Source organism: Schistocerca nitens, chromosome 1 (genome assembly GCF_023898315.1).
Source record: "Schistocerca nitens isolate TAMUIC-IGC-003100 chromosome 1, iqSchNite1.1, whole genome shotgun sequence".
NCBI lineage: Eukaryota > Metazoa > Arthropoda > Insecta > Orthoptera > Acrididae > Schistocerca > Schistocerca nitens.
This window is the reverse complement of record NC_064614.1, coordinates 337,651,110-337,668,125: the sequence shown is the minus strand read 5'-3', so window position 1 is coordinate 337,668,125 and position 17,016 is coordinate 337,651,110. Positions and strand designations below refer to the sequence as shown.

At 37.9% G+C, this 17,016-nt stretch overlaps 1 protein-coding gene across 6 annotated transcripts in view; it reads left to right on the top strand.

The window, feature by feature from the left end:
* LOC126248551 (GATOR complex protein Iml1) overlaps window positions 1–17,016 on the top strand; it is a 637,798-nt gene that overhangs the window by 546,789 nt on the left and 73,993 nt on the right. For all 6 annotated transcript variants that reach the window (XM_049949630.1, XM_049949665.1, XM_049949640.1 and 3 more), the window contains one exon: window positions 10,612–10,780. In XM_049949630.1, the coding sequence (XP_049805587.1) occupies window positions 10,612–10,780 (169 nt within the window). The remainder of the gene's footprint in view (window positions 1–10,611; window positions 10,781–17,016) is intronic.

The following is a 17,016-nucleotide window of genomic DNA, read 5'->3' as shown; positions in this document are numbered from 1 at the left end:
GGGGAGGAGATGGAATTAGAGGGGAGGAGAAATGAACACAAGGGGAAGGAGCAGATGGACAGAAGAGGAGGAACATATTGACAAAGAGGGGGGGGGGAGGAGGAGAGAGGGGCATGAGGAGATGGACGGAGAGTGGAGGGTGTGGGAGGTAAACAGACAGGGGATGGTGGAAATGGACAGGGAGAGGGAGAAGGAGAAAGACTAATAGAAGTTTTGAATAAATACATATCCGAGCAATGCTGGGTACTCAGCTAGTTGTATATAATTGAGGTAAATCTGTTTTAAATCTTACATTTACTATTACTATTACAGTTACTATTACCATTACCATACAGCTCAAACCAGTAACAGCTTAGAGATTACTTAACTGTGCTGAGAACTACTTGTGCACAGAAACTGTTTGACTTAAAATGCATGTTATATGCCTGGATGAAAACTTAAAGTACTTTTCTAGTGTTAGTGAGGAAGACATTAACATAGCAGCAGCAGCAGCAGCAGTAGCAGCAGCAGAAGTAGTAGTTTTATTAATCCTTGAATAACTTTTACAAGGATAATGTTACGATATTCCAATTTAAAAAAAAAAAAAAAAGACTTGTTCATGTATACAATTACATACGTATGGGGAGGAGTAGGGGAAGGGGTGCAGTATTGAATATACTGTTTATGTGCATTCAAATATGTACACTCAAATGCCAAAGAAACAGGTATAGGCATGCGTATTCAAATACAGAGATGTAAACATGCAGAATACGGCACTGTGGTTGGCAATGCATATATAAGACAACAAGTGTCTGGTGCAGTTGTTAGATCAGTTACTGCTGCTGCAATAGCAAGTTTTCAAGATTTAAGTGTGTTTGAACGTGGTGTTATAGGTGATGCACGAGCAATTGGAGCAGAATCTCCGAGGTAGTGATGAAGTGGGGATTTTCCCATTGACCACTTCACGAATGTACCGTGAATATCAGGAATCCAGTAAAACATCAAATCTCTGACATCACTGTTGCTGAAAAAGATCCTACAAGAATGGGACCAACAAAGACTGAAGAGATTTGTTAAACATGACAAAAGTGCAACCCTTCCGCAAATTGCTACAGATTTCAATGCCGAGCCAACAACAAGTGTCAGCGTGTGAACCATTCAACGAAACATCATCGATATGGGCTTTTGGAGCCAAAGGGCCACTTGTGTCCCCTTGATGACTGCATGACACAAAGCTTTACACCTTGCCTGGGCCTGTCAACACCAACATTGGACTGATGATGACTGGAAACAGACGAGTCTTGTTTCAAATTGTATCAAGCTGATGGAGGTGTATGGGTATGGAGACAACCTCATGAATCCATGGGCCCTGTATGTCAGCAGGGGCCTGTTCAAGCTGGTGGAGGCTCTATAATGGTGTGGGGCATGCACAGTTGGAGTGATATGGAACCCCCTGATACATCTAGATACAACTCTGACAGTTGACACACATGTAAACATCCTTTCTGATCACCTGCATCCATTAATGTCTCATTTTATGTCTTAACTGCAACTGTTCACATCACTGCAGGTTAGTTGGATCACTTTCCTTGCCAGTGCTGTCCAAGTTAAAGGCACTGGTAAAGCTGTTGCCCATATCATCGCTGAGTCAATATATGCCTAACGCACAAGTTAAACATATTCTTGTTATCGTACTTGACTGTACTCGAGACAGCTTGGCTACCGCTTCGTGTGAAATGAAATCCAATGAGGTTCCAGCAAACGCGAAAGAATATATAGTGTAATGTTTACATGAGGTTTATTCTTATGATGAACGGAGTGTACTCAGGTAGCTAACGGTGAGTGGGGAGCACAGGATAAAACATATTCTCGTTGAATGGTGGGCTCCATGTGGTTCCCATGTTATCGTACTTGACTGTGCTCGAGACAGCTTGGCTACCGCTCCATGTGAATGAAATCCAATGAGGTTCCAGCAAACACAGAAGAATATATAGTGTAATGTTTACACGAGGTTTATTCTTGTGATGAATGGAGTGGGGAGCACACAAGGGTTTTTTCAGATTAGGTGGCTCTCCATCCAATCATGATAACGACAGCTGTAGCAAACCCAGAAGTATTCGTGTAAGATCAAAAGAAGTGCCTCCCACAGATGAAAGTATTAAAATCCTGAGGATAAACTGCTGAAGCATTCACAACAAACTGCCAGAGTTTGAATTGCTCATGAAATGTAGTGAAGTTCACATAATACTAGTTACAGAAAGCTGGTTGAAACCTGAAATTGATAGCAGTGAGATTTGTGGGGAAAATTTAAGTGTACATGGAAAGAATAGGCAAATGGGAAATGAAGGTGATGCATTTGTCACAGTAGACAAGAAACTCAATCCACCAAGGTAGAAACTGAAGCTGTACGTGAGAATGTTTGGGCAAGGCTCAGTATCAGGTGTGGGCATAAAATGATAACTGAATTTTTCTATTGCCCACCATAATCATCTCCTGATGTACCAAAAACTTTAGAGAAAACCTCAGATCACTTCCACTTAAGTTCCCTAGTTACACTGTAATCATTGGTGGAGACTTCAATCATCCAACAATTAATTGGGAAAATTACATTTTTGTTAGTGGGGGGGGGGGGGGGGGGTGTTACAAAACATCCTGTGAAACTTGACTAGAGACCTTATCTGAAAATTACATTTTTATTAGTGGTGGGCCATGACAGTCACATCCTGTGAAACTTTACTAAATGCCTTCTCTGAAAACTACCTAGAACATTTAGTTAGGAATCCAACTCATGATGGAAACACATTGGATCTGATGACAACAAGTAGACCCGACGTCTTTGAGGATGTCTGTATTGTAACTGGTATCAGTGACCATTATGCAGTTGTGGCAACAATGATTACCAAAGTACAAATGACAACTAAAACAAGCAGAATGATATATATGTTCAGTAAAGTAGATAAAAAATCAGTAGTTTCATACCTCAGTGAGGAATTTAAAACTTTCAGCACAGAGCAGGAGGATCTAAAGGAACTATGGCTCAAGTATGAAAGAATAGGTGACCTTGCACTGGATAGATATGTACTCTGTAGAACAGTTCATAATGGGATGGAAGCTCCATGGTATACAATCATTGTAAAGAAATTTCTAAAGAAACAGAGACTACGGCAAAATAGGTGTAAAACAAAGCGTACAGCTATAGATAGAGAGATGCCGAATGACATGCATTTCATGTTCAGAAATATAAAATTGTGCACTTTACAAAACGAAAAAACACAATGTCCTATGACTATAATATCAGTGAATTGCTCTAGGAAACAACCAACTCTTACAAGACCTGGATGTAACATTTTGTAGGAATATAGATTGGAATGATGACGTAGGTTCAGTCATGGGCAAAGCAGGTGGCAGACTTCAATTTACTAATAGTATACTGGGTTAGAGCAATCAATTAACAAAGGAGATTGCTGACAAATCACGTGTGTGACTGGTTCTAGAATGCTGCTGAAGTATGTGGGACCCATACCAGATAGGACTAACGGGGGATATTTTACGTATACAGGGAAGGGTAGCACGAATAGTCACAGGTTTGTTTAATGCATAGGAGAGTGTCACAGAGATAATGAAGAAACTGAAGTGGAAGACCCTTGAAGATACATGTGAACTATCCTGAGAAAATCTATTAACAAAGTTTCAAGAACCATGTTTAAATGATTACTCTAGGAATATACTAAAAACTCCTACATATCGCTCACATAGGGATCGTGAGGATAAGATTAGAATAATTACTGCATGCACTGAGGCATTCAAACAATCATTCTTCCCGCACTCCATACATGAATGGAAGAGGAAGAAATCTTAATAACTGGTACAATGGGATGGACCTTCTGCCATGTGCCTCACAGTGATTTGCAGAACATAGATATAGATGTATTTGCAGATGTAGATGAAGAAAGTACTTGTAAAGAAGGTATATAATGTGGGTGGTTATGTTCACTGTGTATATATTTTTATGAATGATCTTGCTGATAGCCTGACATTCCAGGTCTTAAACCTTCATTCTGAAGCTAAAAAGCTCTTAATTTTTATTAATTAATTAATTAATTTTTTGAGGGTGTGGGGACTGCAACAAATTTTCACATTTTTATTTGAAGAACAAGTCACAGAGTTTTCTGAAAAGGTGATAGTAATATTAAGAAAATAAGAAAGGCATTTAAAAATGGGGCAAGTATCTTCTGCCGTGTAGTAGATCATCCTTCCATCCCTTTTAAACATCTTTGTATATCACATTTGTTAAATACACCAAAGAGCCAAAGAAACTGGTACACCTGCGTAATATAATGTAGAGCCCCCGCGAGCATGTAGAAGTGCTGCAACACCATGTGGCATGGGCTTGACTAATGTCTGAAGTAGTGCTGGAGGGCTGTCCACAAATCCATAAGAATATGAGGGAGTGGAGATCTCTTCTGAACAGCAAGTTGCAAGGCATCTCAGATATGCTCAATAATGTTCATGTCTAGGGAGTTACGTGGCCAGTGGAAGTGTTTATACTCAGAAGAGTGTTCCGCATTGTCCTGCTAGAATTGCTCAAGTCCATTGAAATGCAAAGGAGACGAGCAGAGAACAATATAGCTTTGAATGTCATTTAATTTTTAAACAGAAGGAAATAATATATGGAAAAACTCACACAATACACTTCTTAGGTTACTGGATGGGAAGCATGACATCTGAGCTAACAGTTTTAGCTAAAATAGTATTGTAATTAAACACAAGACTGTTCAAAATTCCTGACTTTACCAAGGGTAATTTTTCTGCATGAGCTATATGTGGCATAAAAGTGCACTGCTGGTTTCCCATGTAGTTAAATATTGAAGCCACTGAAGGTATTGCAGTTAGTCGTCTGGTAATCTCTGACCTCCTTCCATATCAGATTCCAAGCGATGCAGTACATTTTGGTACTGCTACATTGATAACAAGGCAATCAGCAACAGAATCCCATGCCACCAAAAATCCACATTTCCTCCTCCTCTTTTGTAACTTACTGTTCTGTATTTCACCATCGTTCGGCAGTGACATGTCAAAGCTTCTTGCATTAATCCCAGTACATTTGGCAGCTTAAATGTCTTGTTATTTCTTCCAACAAATCTCTCTAACTTGGCTCCAGATCAATTCTATTGGGTTCAGATTGCAGTTTTATGGTTACAACTGTAAAAATGCAGCATTTCTACTGTGTGTTCAATGCCATAAAAATTGTTTTCCATGTTTCTGCGATGCTTATCACTCTGGCTCATGTGAGACCAAATCTGCCCTACACAACAAAGGGCATATTCAGATAAAGAGTATTTGATTTTTGATTTGTCTTCAAAACATTTAATTGTGTAATATTTTCTTAACTTTGACACTCTTTAATGGTCTTTTATAAAATATCGATACTTTAGAATGTATATTTGCAAAGAAAAACTGAATTTTCTGTGTGATAGATAATTAGAAACTAGAAGACATATCTTTTCTTGAAAAATGATAGTTATAACATATATTTCATGAATTTCATATTTAAATTATTTAGGTGTTCAAAGTGGGAAAAAATTTTTTTTCAGACAACAACGTGTTTTGAACCGCCACCCACTAGCATAAACGACTGCTATTCTATGATGCTACCATTTGCACCACGCATATAATTACAGTACCTTACACTATATTCTTAACATACTGTTTCTCGAAAAACATCAAACCTGGTTTTTCTCAGTAAACCTGTGAAACACATTAAGAACAACTTGTTTCTCACCATTAATGGTGTTCCGCACACGTATTTCACTACAAAGCAGGAAGCAATGTCATCCATTTTCACAATATGTATTAACACAAGACAATCGGAGCACAAGTAGTGTTTACAGAGACTGTGAATGTACACAATTTTTTAAATAAAATTTACTTAGCTAAAGTATGATTTAGAGAAATGTTGATGGCTGTTAATATGTGAGAATGTGCTAAAGGTTCTTTTACAGTGACAGCAATAAGATATCTAATACATAAGTTGGACCTACTTCCAGCAGCAGAACAACATCAGTGTATGAGACCTACATCTGCTGACCAATCATCTTGTTTGTGTTTGTTTACATCAGGTTTATTCTTGAGCAAAGTACAGCAGCCTCTGATGTGTAGTGCACACCTAACCCATTTAGGGTAACCCCACATTCCTCAACTCTGTGGTGCAAGTCCAGGAAGTCACAGCCTAACTTGGCACATAACTTTCGAAGTCTCTGATTCAATCATTCCACTTGACTCAGAACCAAACAGTCAAGATCTGTTCTGGGGACAACGCTGCAAATTGTGAGCTTCGTTGAAACTCCACAGGCAAGGCTGATCTTTTCAACTTTCTCTGTCATTCGCTGGAGTGACCCAAGAATGACCTCGGGGCCCAGATGACAGGCCTCATTTGTTCCAATGTGCACCACAATCCACAGTTGGTTGCACCCTTTTCCCTCAGTGGCTGCTGGAATAGCCTTTTCAACATGTTGAATGAGCCCCCTAGTCATGTACGTTGAGTGCACCTGGTGTCCTTTCCTGTTCCTTGCTGCCATTTCCCTAAGGAGTACCATCATTCGCTATACATTTGAACTTCTGATGATTAATAGGCACTGACCGTTTTGCATTTGCCTCCTCCTGACACTCGACAAAACAGGTTTCCCAAAAACAGGTGAAGTGAGTCCCACTGGCTCAGTTTCAGCGAAAGACAGCACCTCGAACTTCTCGGTTAAGAGGATCGGTACAGCACCCTGAGTCCTCCCTGGTCCCTGCCACCCTGTACAGTATGCCTACATCTGCCAATGACACACCGCTCACCGTCAAGTGGACAAGTAATGACAGATTCTGTACTTTCTGCAGAGGAGGCAGGATCCACGGAAGAGGGTAGTACTTCAGATACCTCTGGTGCAGGTATCACAGGTACACGACTCTTGGGAACTCTTCCAACACAACTGTTCACAGCAGCTACCATTTGTTTGACATTAGTCAGGGTGATTTCCAACTGCTTATGAATGTCAACCAACTCATCCCGTGTTCGAGAACAGAATTCACAGTGGAGCTGCATTTTGTCTAGTGCAATGTATTACAAGGCAGTGAACAAATAACGTTGATTAAGCCCACTCATTGCCTTTTAATCTGTTGAACTGAAAAGTTGCTAATTCCCTATAAGAAGCAAATGCACAAACGAGATTTGAATGAATAAGAATAAATGAAGGGCTGGCAGGATAAAAGGGATAAGTCCATCAATTCTCTAAAAAGATGTTTTTATGCCCAACTATACGTTGAACCAATGGCTTTCAAATGGTGTTGTTGGTTGCGGGATAAATGGCACCGGTCCTTCTAAAATTAAAAAAACAATAATACTCTATTCGGGGATAAAGGAGATAAGTCCGTTCCATTTGAGCAATAAAAGGGTTGTTCCATAAAAACACGGGAGAACTGCCGGATAGCAGTAACGTCCTGCCACGATATTTCGGCGCAGAGTCTTCTGGCCATCTTCAGGTGAGTGCAACTGTAGTAGTACTGGAGAGTACGCGCTGAGCTCCGCTATTTAAAGCCGTACTGAGGTGACATTGCACATGCGCTGCTCAGCATGCGCGTTCATAATGGCTCCGTGCGCTGCACCTCGCGCTCTCCACTATGAAAGCCTGGCGTATTGGTATCAGGTCAATTTCCATCTTTATGCAGATAACTACGTTGACTACGAAGTTTCTCTATAATAGGATTCCAAGCAGAGTTTAGCTGATAACTGTTATCTCGATTGATGAGAGTCTCGTTGTCAGACAATCTTATTTCCACAGAAATATCGTGGCAGGACGTTACTGATATCCGGCAGTTGTCCCGTGTTTTTATGGAACAATCAGTATGCTGGGAAAGCTTTAAACATCACAATAAAAGGGTTCAATCCAAAGATTTATGGGAATTGCGTGAAGACTGCGATCAGTCTCAGCACTTGTTGTGCCATGAACCATGACTCATAGGCATGTCTAGACTTGTTTCTAGATTGGCCCACGTCTTCAGTCTTGCAACAAGATGTGAGTGAATAAGAAGCTCTGATAATTAGTGTACAATAGTGTGTGTTCATTGCAGTTCGTGCTGCTAAACTCGGGTAAGTGGAGTTTAATGCACAAAGTTTGTGGCTCTTAGTTTGTTTTTAGTGCATCACAGTGCAGTGCTAAAACAGTTGACAAGTCTGCAGGGTTCACAAACAATGGAGAATGATGCTGATGAGTTTCTAAGAAGTTCAGGGACGAAAAAAAGAAAAGTGAGTGGTAGAATGTCAGCTGTAAGGAAAAAAATGAATCTAATAACTCATGTTCTTGGCCAATATTGTGAATGTCGACTTTGATGTTTTGAAGTGGTACCAAATTTAGTAAAACATTTGATACTTCAACAGTTTAATCTCATGGAAAGTACAGACGAGCAAGGCACTTACATTAACGGCTTTATATCTGTTCTTCTTGTATAGCGTCAACATAATTGGAAACCAGTAGCAGAGGCTAGAAGTAATTCGGCCACTTTTAAATACAGAGTCCATGGTAAAAATGATGAGGGCCAGGCAACAGAGTATGACATTTGCAGAAAGGCTTTTTGTTCTTTTCATGGAATAGGGAAAAAACGAGTAGAACATGTATGCACTGGTCTGGCAGTGGATTTTGTGCAAAAAGCAAACAAGGAAAGCACGATGTTAGGCCTCACAAGATTAAGGATGATGCAGTAAATTTAATCAGAAACCACATTAAATCATTTACTTCCAGGAACAATCATTATGGTTTGAAAGATTCCAAACAAACTTACCTGCAACAAGATTTGAATGTAAAAAGAATGTTTGAATTGTTTAAGGAACAAAATCAAGGAGTGAAGGTGTCCTACCACTACTACAATGACGTGTGCTCTCTTCTACACGACTTCTTTTATAATCACCTGCGACTAGAAATCAAGGAAATACACTTCTTTTGTGACGCATGCGGTGGCCAAAATAAGAATTTCACCATATTACGTTTTATGCATTATTGGGTCCACCATGAGATGCGCTTTACCAAAATACTCTCACTTATCCAGTCCGTGGCCACAGCTACTTAGACTGTGACAGACAAATGGCTTCATTAAACCCAAAAGCTTGGCTTGAGACACCTGAAGCTTGGAAGGAACACTTTGAAGCAGCTCGGCGAAAACCTTCACCCTTTGTAGTTCAACTTATAACAGAAAATGCACAAAACAGTGATCAGATTGTTGGGCAAAACATTTTTCGGAAATGGACAGAACACCTAACTCCACTCTACGCAAAGAGGAATCTTCCAATTCGGCCAATACGAGAGGTAAGGAGCAACAACACCACTGAAGACATTCTTTACTGGATCACGTACAATGGAGCTTCGGAAAAAGCAGTCATTGTGAAAAGAAAAAGCAGTCATTGTGAAAAGGAACAATTGGCCACCACAAAATGAAGAATTCATTCTACCAGGCCTCTCCTATGATAGTAAGTTATTTTCATTGGACCCTTTTTTAAATTTCATTAAAGAAAAAAATTAGATTCCTAATCACTTGTCTTTTTATTTGAGGGCTCATTCCAATAAGTGCAGCAAAATATAAAGAGCTACAGAGTTTGGCCAAATTCTGTGAACCTAAAGCTAGGATCTTCTTTGAAAACCTTCAACACAATTAGGCAGGAAGACAACAGCCTCTAATTGTAGTTTCTATAACTTCTTAACTTGTAACAGTTGAAAGTTGATTAAACTGAAATACTATGTGAAAAAAATAAAAAATAAACATTGGTTGAAGTATTATTATTTTGCAAATAGTTTCTCTTATTGAAATAAATGGGATAAGTCCTGTGGACTAATCACCTTTTTCCCACAAAAGTTTGTACTTCAGACTATTTTTGGAGGAAAAAATACCTAATAGCCTTTTTTTTACTGTACTTTTTATTACAAATTGTAAATTTATATACTTAAAACTACTAAATAACTAAGAAAAATTAAAAATGAATTATAAAAGACAAAAGTTATTTGGTTTCAAATCATTGTTTTTGCTCTCCTGAATTTTTTTTTAAAAAGTGGACGTATTCCTTTTATCCCGCCTGCCCTTCAAATATGAAAATAATAAATTAAATGAGTGATTGAGTTGACGTGTAGTATAATGCAGGACGCTCTAGTTTCTTCAGTTAGTTTTAAACTGTGAAGAGCCTTATGATCAATATTTATTTTAGTGTAGGAGTAGTGTTGTGAATTGTGGTTGTTGTTTTGGGGGCAAAGGGGCTGGTGTTGAGGTCGCTAGAACAAGGGATGTGCAGTCTGTACAGATTATTTGTAGTTTATTCATCATAGCTTAGTCCTGGGTTGTTTGAAATGTTTCCTTTCTACAGACCCAAAGAAGCAGTCCCTGGTTATAAAAACTTGCATGTGTACTTCTTGTTGTGTGTTTCCTTCAACTGCTGCTTGATAAAACCATTTTCGTTGTCCATATTATAGTCCATTAATCACAAGTAAATAAATATTTTTGTTTTAAGACAGTTATTAAATATTATCTGTATGATGGTCAGTTGCTATTTCTACATGTTATAGAAACATAACCTCTTTTTAAATATGATGCTTGAAACATTTATTTCAGATTCAAGGATGGTCTCGAAAAGCACCAACTTGCGGATTTCAAATGGTACCAATACCAGCTGATACTATTTCTCTTCCCTTCACTGACAAGTCTGATCCTTTAAGGGGTCCAATATTTGTAACTCTTAATACAGAATGCTTATTGGGTAGTAGAAACTTCTTATATGAAGGTAAGATTATATTTCATTTTGATGGTAATTACATGTGTTGCTGCTGTTCTATTTCAGTTTGGATCCATAACATGAATATATTGACAGGTTGTCAACTGAGTCATGTAATTGCATTAAACATCTTTTGCAGCAAATTCTAAGGCTTACAGTGTAATTCATATGCAGGGCTTTACACATAAAGGGTGATAAAAATTTTCAACTACCATACTCTTATTATAAAACACAAATTTAATCACACTTCAGTAAGTCCTTTAGGAAGTGGTATTGGAAAAGAGAAAGATGTTTTTCTGTACTAAGGGCAACTATGAATGGTGTGACGTGAACTGGTTCTGTATTATATACCTTTGTTAATGAATGACATCTTGGTGCAAACGCCACTACAAGCTAATGTTTCCAAATAATCTTTTATTTCCACACTAGTTTCAGTCAGTTAACTGTTTTATAGTTGATCCAGGCTATTGGTTGCTCTGACCCATCCAGTGCACAGCAAGAGCACACAAATTTAAATGGTAGGGCATTGTGGATGCTTTGGTACTCCTCTGTTTATTTCTTGTATCTTGATCGTGGTATACTCTATTCATGCTAAGCTGCGTTCTTGCCAATTGTTGAGGATCACCAGTTGTTTGATGGAGTACCTAGAAGTTTGTCTAGAATGGACTCTTACTCATGTTTCTAGTGGTAATCTATTGTATGATAAATACTTTATTTGCTTGTTACTGGTTTTCCCAAAGTATGATACCTTATGCTGCAGTTGTTGGAAATAGCCAAAGTTGGCAGTTTTGATTCGTCAGTGTTATAAATCGATGCAATAGTTTGAATAGTGATTGATACTGAACTCTATTTCTTACATAATCACAGGTGTAAATCCTCCATTTTGGAATAATTCAAATTGGCTTTTCAGAAATACTATAGATCTGAGCACAGAACCCCAGTGAACCTAAAATGTTATGCTATTTAGTTTAAACACCTGAGTGTCATATCTGAATTACTCAGTACTACAGTCTGCTTTCTGCCATCTAGATAGTATCTGAACCACATCACTACTTCTTCGTTTCAGCCATAATGCTCTACCTTCCTGTGTAAAATTTTGTGGTCCACCCCAATTTGGAATCTCTAAAAAGATTACATAAAACTCCAATCTGTGGCATTTAATTGTTTATTGATTTATCAACTTAGTTAACAAACAGCACTACTGCCTGTTCAGTTGAAATTATTTTCTGGAACCCAGACTTGACTGTAGCTAAGAATGTTTGTGGTTATTACAATGATGCATAGTTCTTGTGCATAGAGTCTTTTCTAGTCTTGTAAGTGGTAAAGTAGAGTAGTAGCTGGAAAACCCTGCTTCATCAACTCTTTTTCCACAATGATTTAAACCTGTTCATGACTGTACTGTATTTTACTAGGTCATTAATATATTGCAGAGAATTTGGTCCACTTAATTGAAATTTTTACTTTATGTTTCTCGGGTAACCTCAGTTCAATTTGTCCTGACAGGGGTACCTCTACCTGGTTGATTTTGATCTGCACAATTCTTCGCTGAGGGTTCATGGTCTCAGCCACAGACGCTTTACAACCAAACTTTTCAGTTTCTGATAAAAACTGTCACTAAAGATATTAGTATCAGTTTCCTTTTCACCTACTGTGCTGTCATTGTGACACACATATGTTGTTGCAGTTCTCTGTCATTTATTTGGTCAACTTTTTATCACCTTAAAGGTTGTTTTTGTTTTATTATTTGACTTGTCAATTTCAGATTTACTGAATACGCCTTAGAATTTTTGAAACACATTCATAATATTGCTGCTGTATAATTTGTAGTGCTGCCTATGCTGAGGTTCATTAATAGTTACAAGTGAGGTGTAAAGAATTCTCTTTGTATTACAAGACCTTTTGATGTGTGTTGTAAGCCATTGTCTTTTTACTGTTGCTCTCTTGGTACTTTTACACATCCTCTTAAGAAATATGGCCCCGGCAGGCTAATAAATTCATTCAGGAAACAGTTAAGTTTATTTTTTACATTTGTTGTGAGATTTTTTGAGTGTAATTGGATGTGTTGCAAATAAATGCTTAAGACCTATAGGTTTGAATCCTTAATTAATACTAATGATCTAGTGACTTGAATTACCTTGTTCTCATCAAGACTATCATCACATACTTTTTACAGCTCCCCACCATGGTCAGAAAGACTTCATAAATGTTGTTTGCCCATTATCCTGGAAACTCTGCTGTTGTAAGCAAAAATATTATTACTTCACAGCAGATTAAACTGTGTTCCAGACTGAGACTTTGAAGCAGGACCTTTGCTCTACCACTGAGCTACTCCAGCAAGACTCAGGACCAGACCTCAAAGCCCTTTTACTTCTGTCAATACCTCATCTTCTACCTTCCAAACTTCACAGAAGTTTTGCTGTATGGGAGAGCTTCTGTGAAGTTTGAAAGGTAGGAAAAGAGTTACTGGCAGAAGTAAAGCTTTGAGGATGGGTCACGAGTCATGCTTGGGTAGGTGGCCTGCAGTTTGTGGACTAGTGACTAGTGTTGCTGCCTCTGGATCATGCAGTCCTGGTTTCAATTCCTGGCGGGGTCAGGGATTTTCTTCACCCAGGGACTGGGTGTTTGTGTTCTTCACATCACCATTCAGGAAGCACTGAGACTGGAAAAGGAAAGATTTGGCACTTATACAGCTGCTGATGACCACAATGTTGAGTGCCCAACAAACAAACATCATCATCATCATCATCATCATCATCAACTGTGGTAGGCGCACAAAGGCAGAGGTCCCATGTTTGAGTCCCGGTCCAGCACACAGTTTTAATCAGCCAGGAAGTTTTATATCAGCACACGCTCCACTGTAGAGTGAAAATTTCATTCTAATAATTTTGTTAATTAGGCATTTACAGTTCATTGTCACTCTGGTGAGAAAGTTAACAACTGCCATCAAACTGAAAGACCTCATTACATCCTCAATAATTTTATGTCATTCACAGCACAGAAAATTAACTTTAAAATATTAAAGATCAGGATCAACAAGCATGATTATTTCCTTGGCCAATGTGAACAGGCATACTGATCAGGAAAAACACAGTCATGTGTTCTTCAAAATCGCCCACTTCCTCATTTTAAGTAATGGACTTCCTGTACAATATTTACTGTTAGCCCACTGGGACAGGGTGGTACATTATAACTGATTAGAGGAAAAATTTTTGCCATAACTCCTCTTAATATCTTCAAAGACTTTTTGGCTAAGCAAGAGCTGTAACTGATCAATAGTCCTTTTCCTCAAATAACTCAAATGCTCATTATTTAAATAATCTGAAATGAAGAATGAAACTTTCACTCTGAAGCAGTGTTTGTTCTATTTTGAAACTTTGTAACATATTAAAACTGAATACTGGTTTGAAACACAATTTTTATCAGTTAAAAAGTTCCACTTGAAAGTGAACCTTCTCTAGACATCATTCAGCACACAGATATTCTAACTGGTTTTTATCACTTTGAACTGGAATGTCTGCCACTGACTTACTGTTTTCAGTATTTGTCTTTATTCCATCACTTATTCTATGATGAGGTAAAAATGTTAACTTTTTTTGTATAAATTCCACTTCTGTTAATTGCCTGGGAAACTCCTTAAGCAACAATAGTCTTATCAAAAATAGAAATGTTTGGTCAAAATGAAGTAGCTTTATAAGGTAACATTTACCATTAAATAAACAACTTGTCTATTTTCTACTCTCCTTGCATTACGTAATCTTCTGGTATCTGGATGCTAAGGCATAGAGAGTTACACATTGCACCCAAAACAACTTATGAATTGTCTCACTCATATTTTCATCCATAAAATGCTTGAAAATGGCCTAAGGCCAAAATTGTACAATTCTACGTGAAATAAAGAGAATGGCAGCTGAAGACATCATGAACTCGTTGAAAAAATTCATCTCAGCTTTAGACCCTATTGCACTGAAAATTACATAATTTAAAGTCTGAGCATCAAAATAGTTTCTAGGCCAGTTACCTTTCTTGCTTACCTGAGTGTATCACTGTATGGGCTACTATACATCAACTCATTGCCGCCGCCGCCACCACCACCACCACCACCACCACCATCATCATCTGAGATTTCTTCTCAATCATTTTACATGGTTTGACTTTGAAGTGGTAATTAAATTTAACATTCCACTGGATTTAATGAAAATACAGGTGGTGAGAAAAAATATGGAAACATCAGATTCACAGCACATTACTGTGCATAAAAAGTTGTAGGAAAACTTCCAGTCATCTCAGAAGGGAAATACAGGTCCTATTTGGTTTTCAAGGGAATCTTATACCAGTCTTCTTTCAAAATAGTGGCAAGTTCAGGTTACAATGATGGAAGTGAATAGTGATCATGCACTCTTCTCTTCAAGGCTCAGTAATATTGGATTCTGATGATTGTGGTGGACAGGGGAGACACACCAACTCATAAAGCAAGTCCTGGTCAAAGCACACTGTGTGAACAGGGGCCCTGTCACCTTGAAACACAGAATCACCATTGGATAACAAATATTGCAACAGTGGATGGAACCAATCAGACAAAATGGTCACATAATCCTTGACAGCATTGCGACCTTGTAGAGTACCATAATATGGCTGTCCAAATCATCACTGACCCCTGCTGTATTTCACTCTTGGGTTATAAATGTGGCTAGAGGTTGGAAACAGTGTGAAACAACACTCATCAAACCAAACGACATTCTTCTATTGCTTTATAGTCCATGATTAGTGGTTTTGGCACCATGTTTTCCTGTTAAGGGCATTTGCATCAATGATGAGTGGTTTTGAAATTCCAGCTCACCCTGCAATCCCCTCCCGGAGCTCCCTTCATGTTGGTTTGGTGCTGACAGGGTTTATGAGTGTGACATTAACTTCTGCAGTGTCTTTTGCAGCTATCTTCCTCTCATTCACAGTCCTCTTCAGTGTCTGTTCATCATGATCACTAAGCATACTCTTTCATCCATGTTGTGACTTAGTTGATAATGTTTTTCTGCTTTCCCTTTATGTGATATAAATCTCTTGAAACACGGAACACTTTGGCTATCTTGGTTACAGAAGCACTCACTGTACAAGCACCAACAATTTAACCACATTTGAATTCGCTGAGCTCTGACATATGACACTCACAACTACACAGAACACTAGGGTGTGTCATTTTAGAGGGCAAAAATAAGATTTCATGATTTTTGTGAATGAGGGGGGTCCAAAAATGTGCCTTTTGATGTGTGATATCCTAAATTAAAAGGTTTTTCTTTAATGATATACATTTAGCTTGGTAAATTTGCTCTTGATTGAAATTTCTGACAGAAGGCTATGTAAACTCCTCCAAAATTTTCACAAATAGTGGTTTAATGAACACAAACAATTTTCTTTATATTCGGTTTCTATTAGCAAACACTGAAAACACATTGCAAAAAGTGTAAAAAGCTTCAACCAACAATATTCATCGAATCTTGTTTCAGTAAATTCCTAGACAGCATACTTTTGCTTGGATCCTGGCCCCTGGCTTCTAATGTGTCTTTCTCATTTGTCATGAGTATACATTTTGCCACAAGCTTCTGTTACTGTATGGACTATCCATGACATGGAACTGTTTAACTTGCCCTGTGTCTTGAACAAACTTTCTTCTTTCATATTTTGAGCTCACAATTAAGTGGAGATTCATATACTTTTTCTGACCATTCTGTCAGTTTCAAAAGTGAAGTTGCATTTGGATTTATTGCAGGTATTTTCCTAGACCAAACAGGTAGATCTCCTGGTATATCATTCTCTTCATTCCTCAATTTAGTTATCTTTTATTTTTATTTTATTTATTTATCTCTTGTTCCAGTGATCCATGTTGTGACACTATCACAGGATATGGAACGTGTCAATTTTACAAGCTTTTGGCCAGAATTTATGGTAATACATAAAACAAAACAAAAACAGTAAACAGTAACTTAGGTCCCACTACAAAAAAATATGTTTTAGAGATAGATAGAGATTACAAAACAAAAAACAGTAAACAGTAACTTAGGTCCCACTACAAAAATACATTTTAGAGGTGGATAAAGATTACAAAATAATAAGTGTTACAGAGAAATAAATATTGCAAAATATATGTTTACAATAAAAATATTCGGTATTACAAATACAAATTTGGGCATACATTTGCAATTTACAATACAAGAAATGTTAAACAGTGTAGTTCAGGAACTCTTCTAATGTAT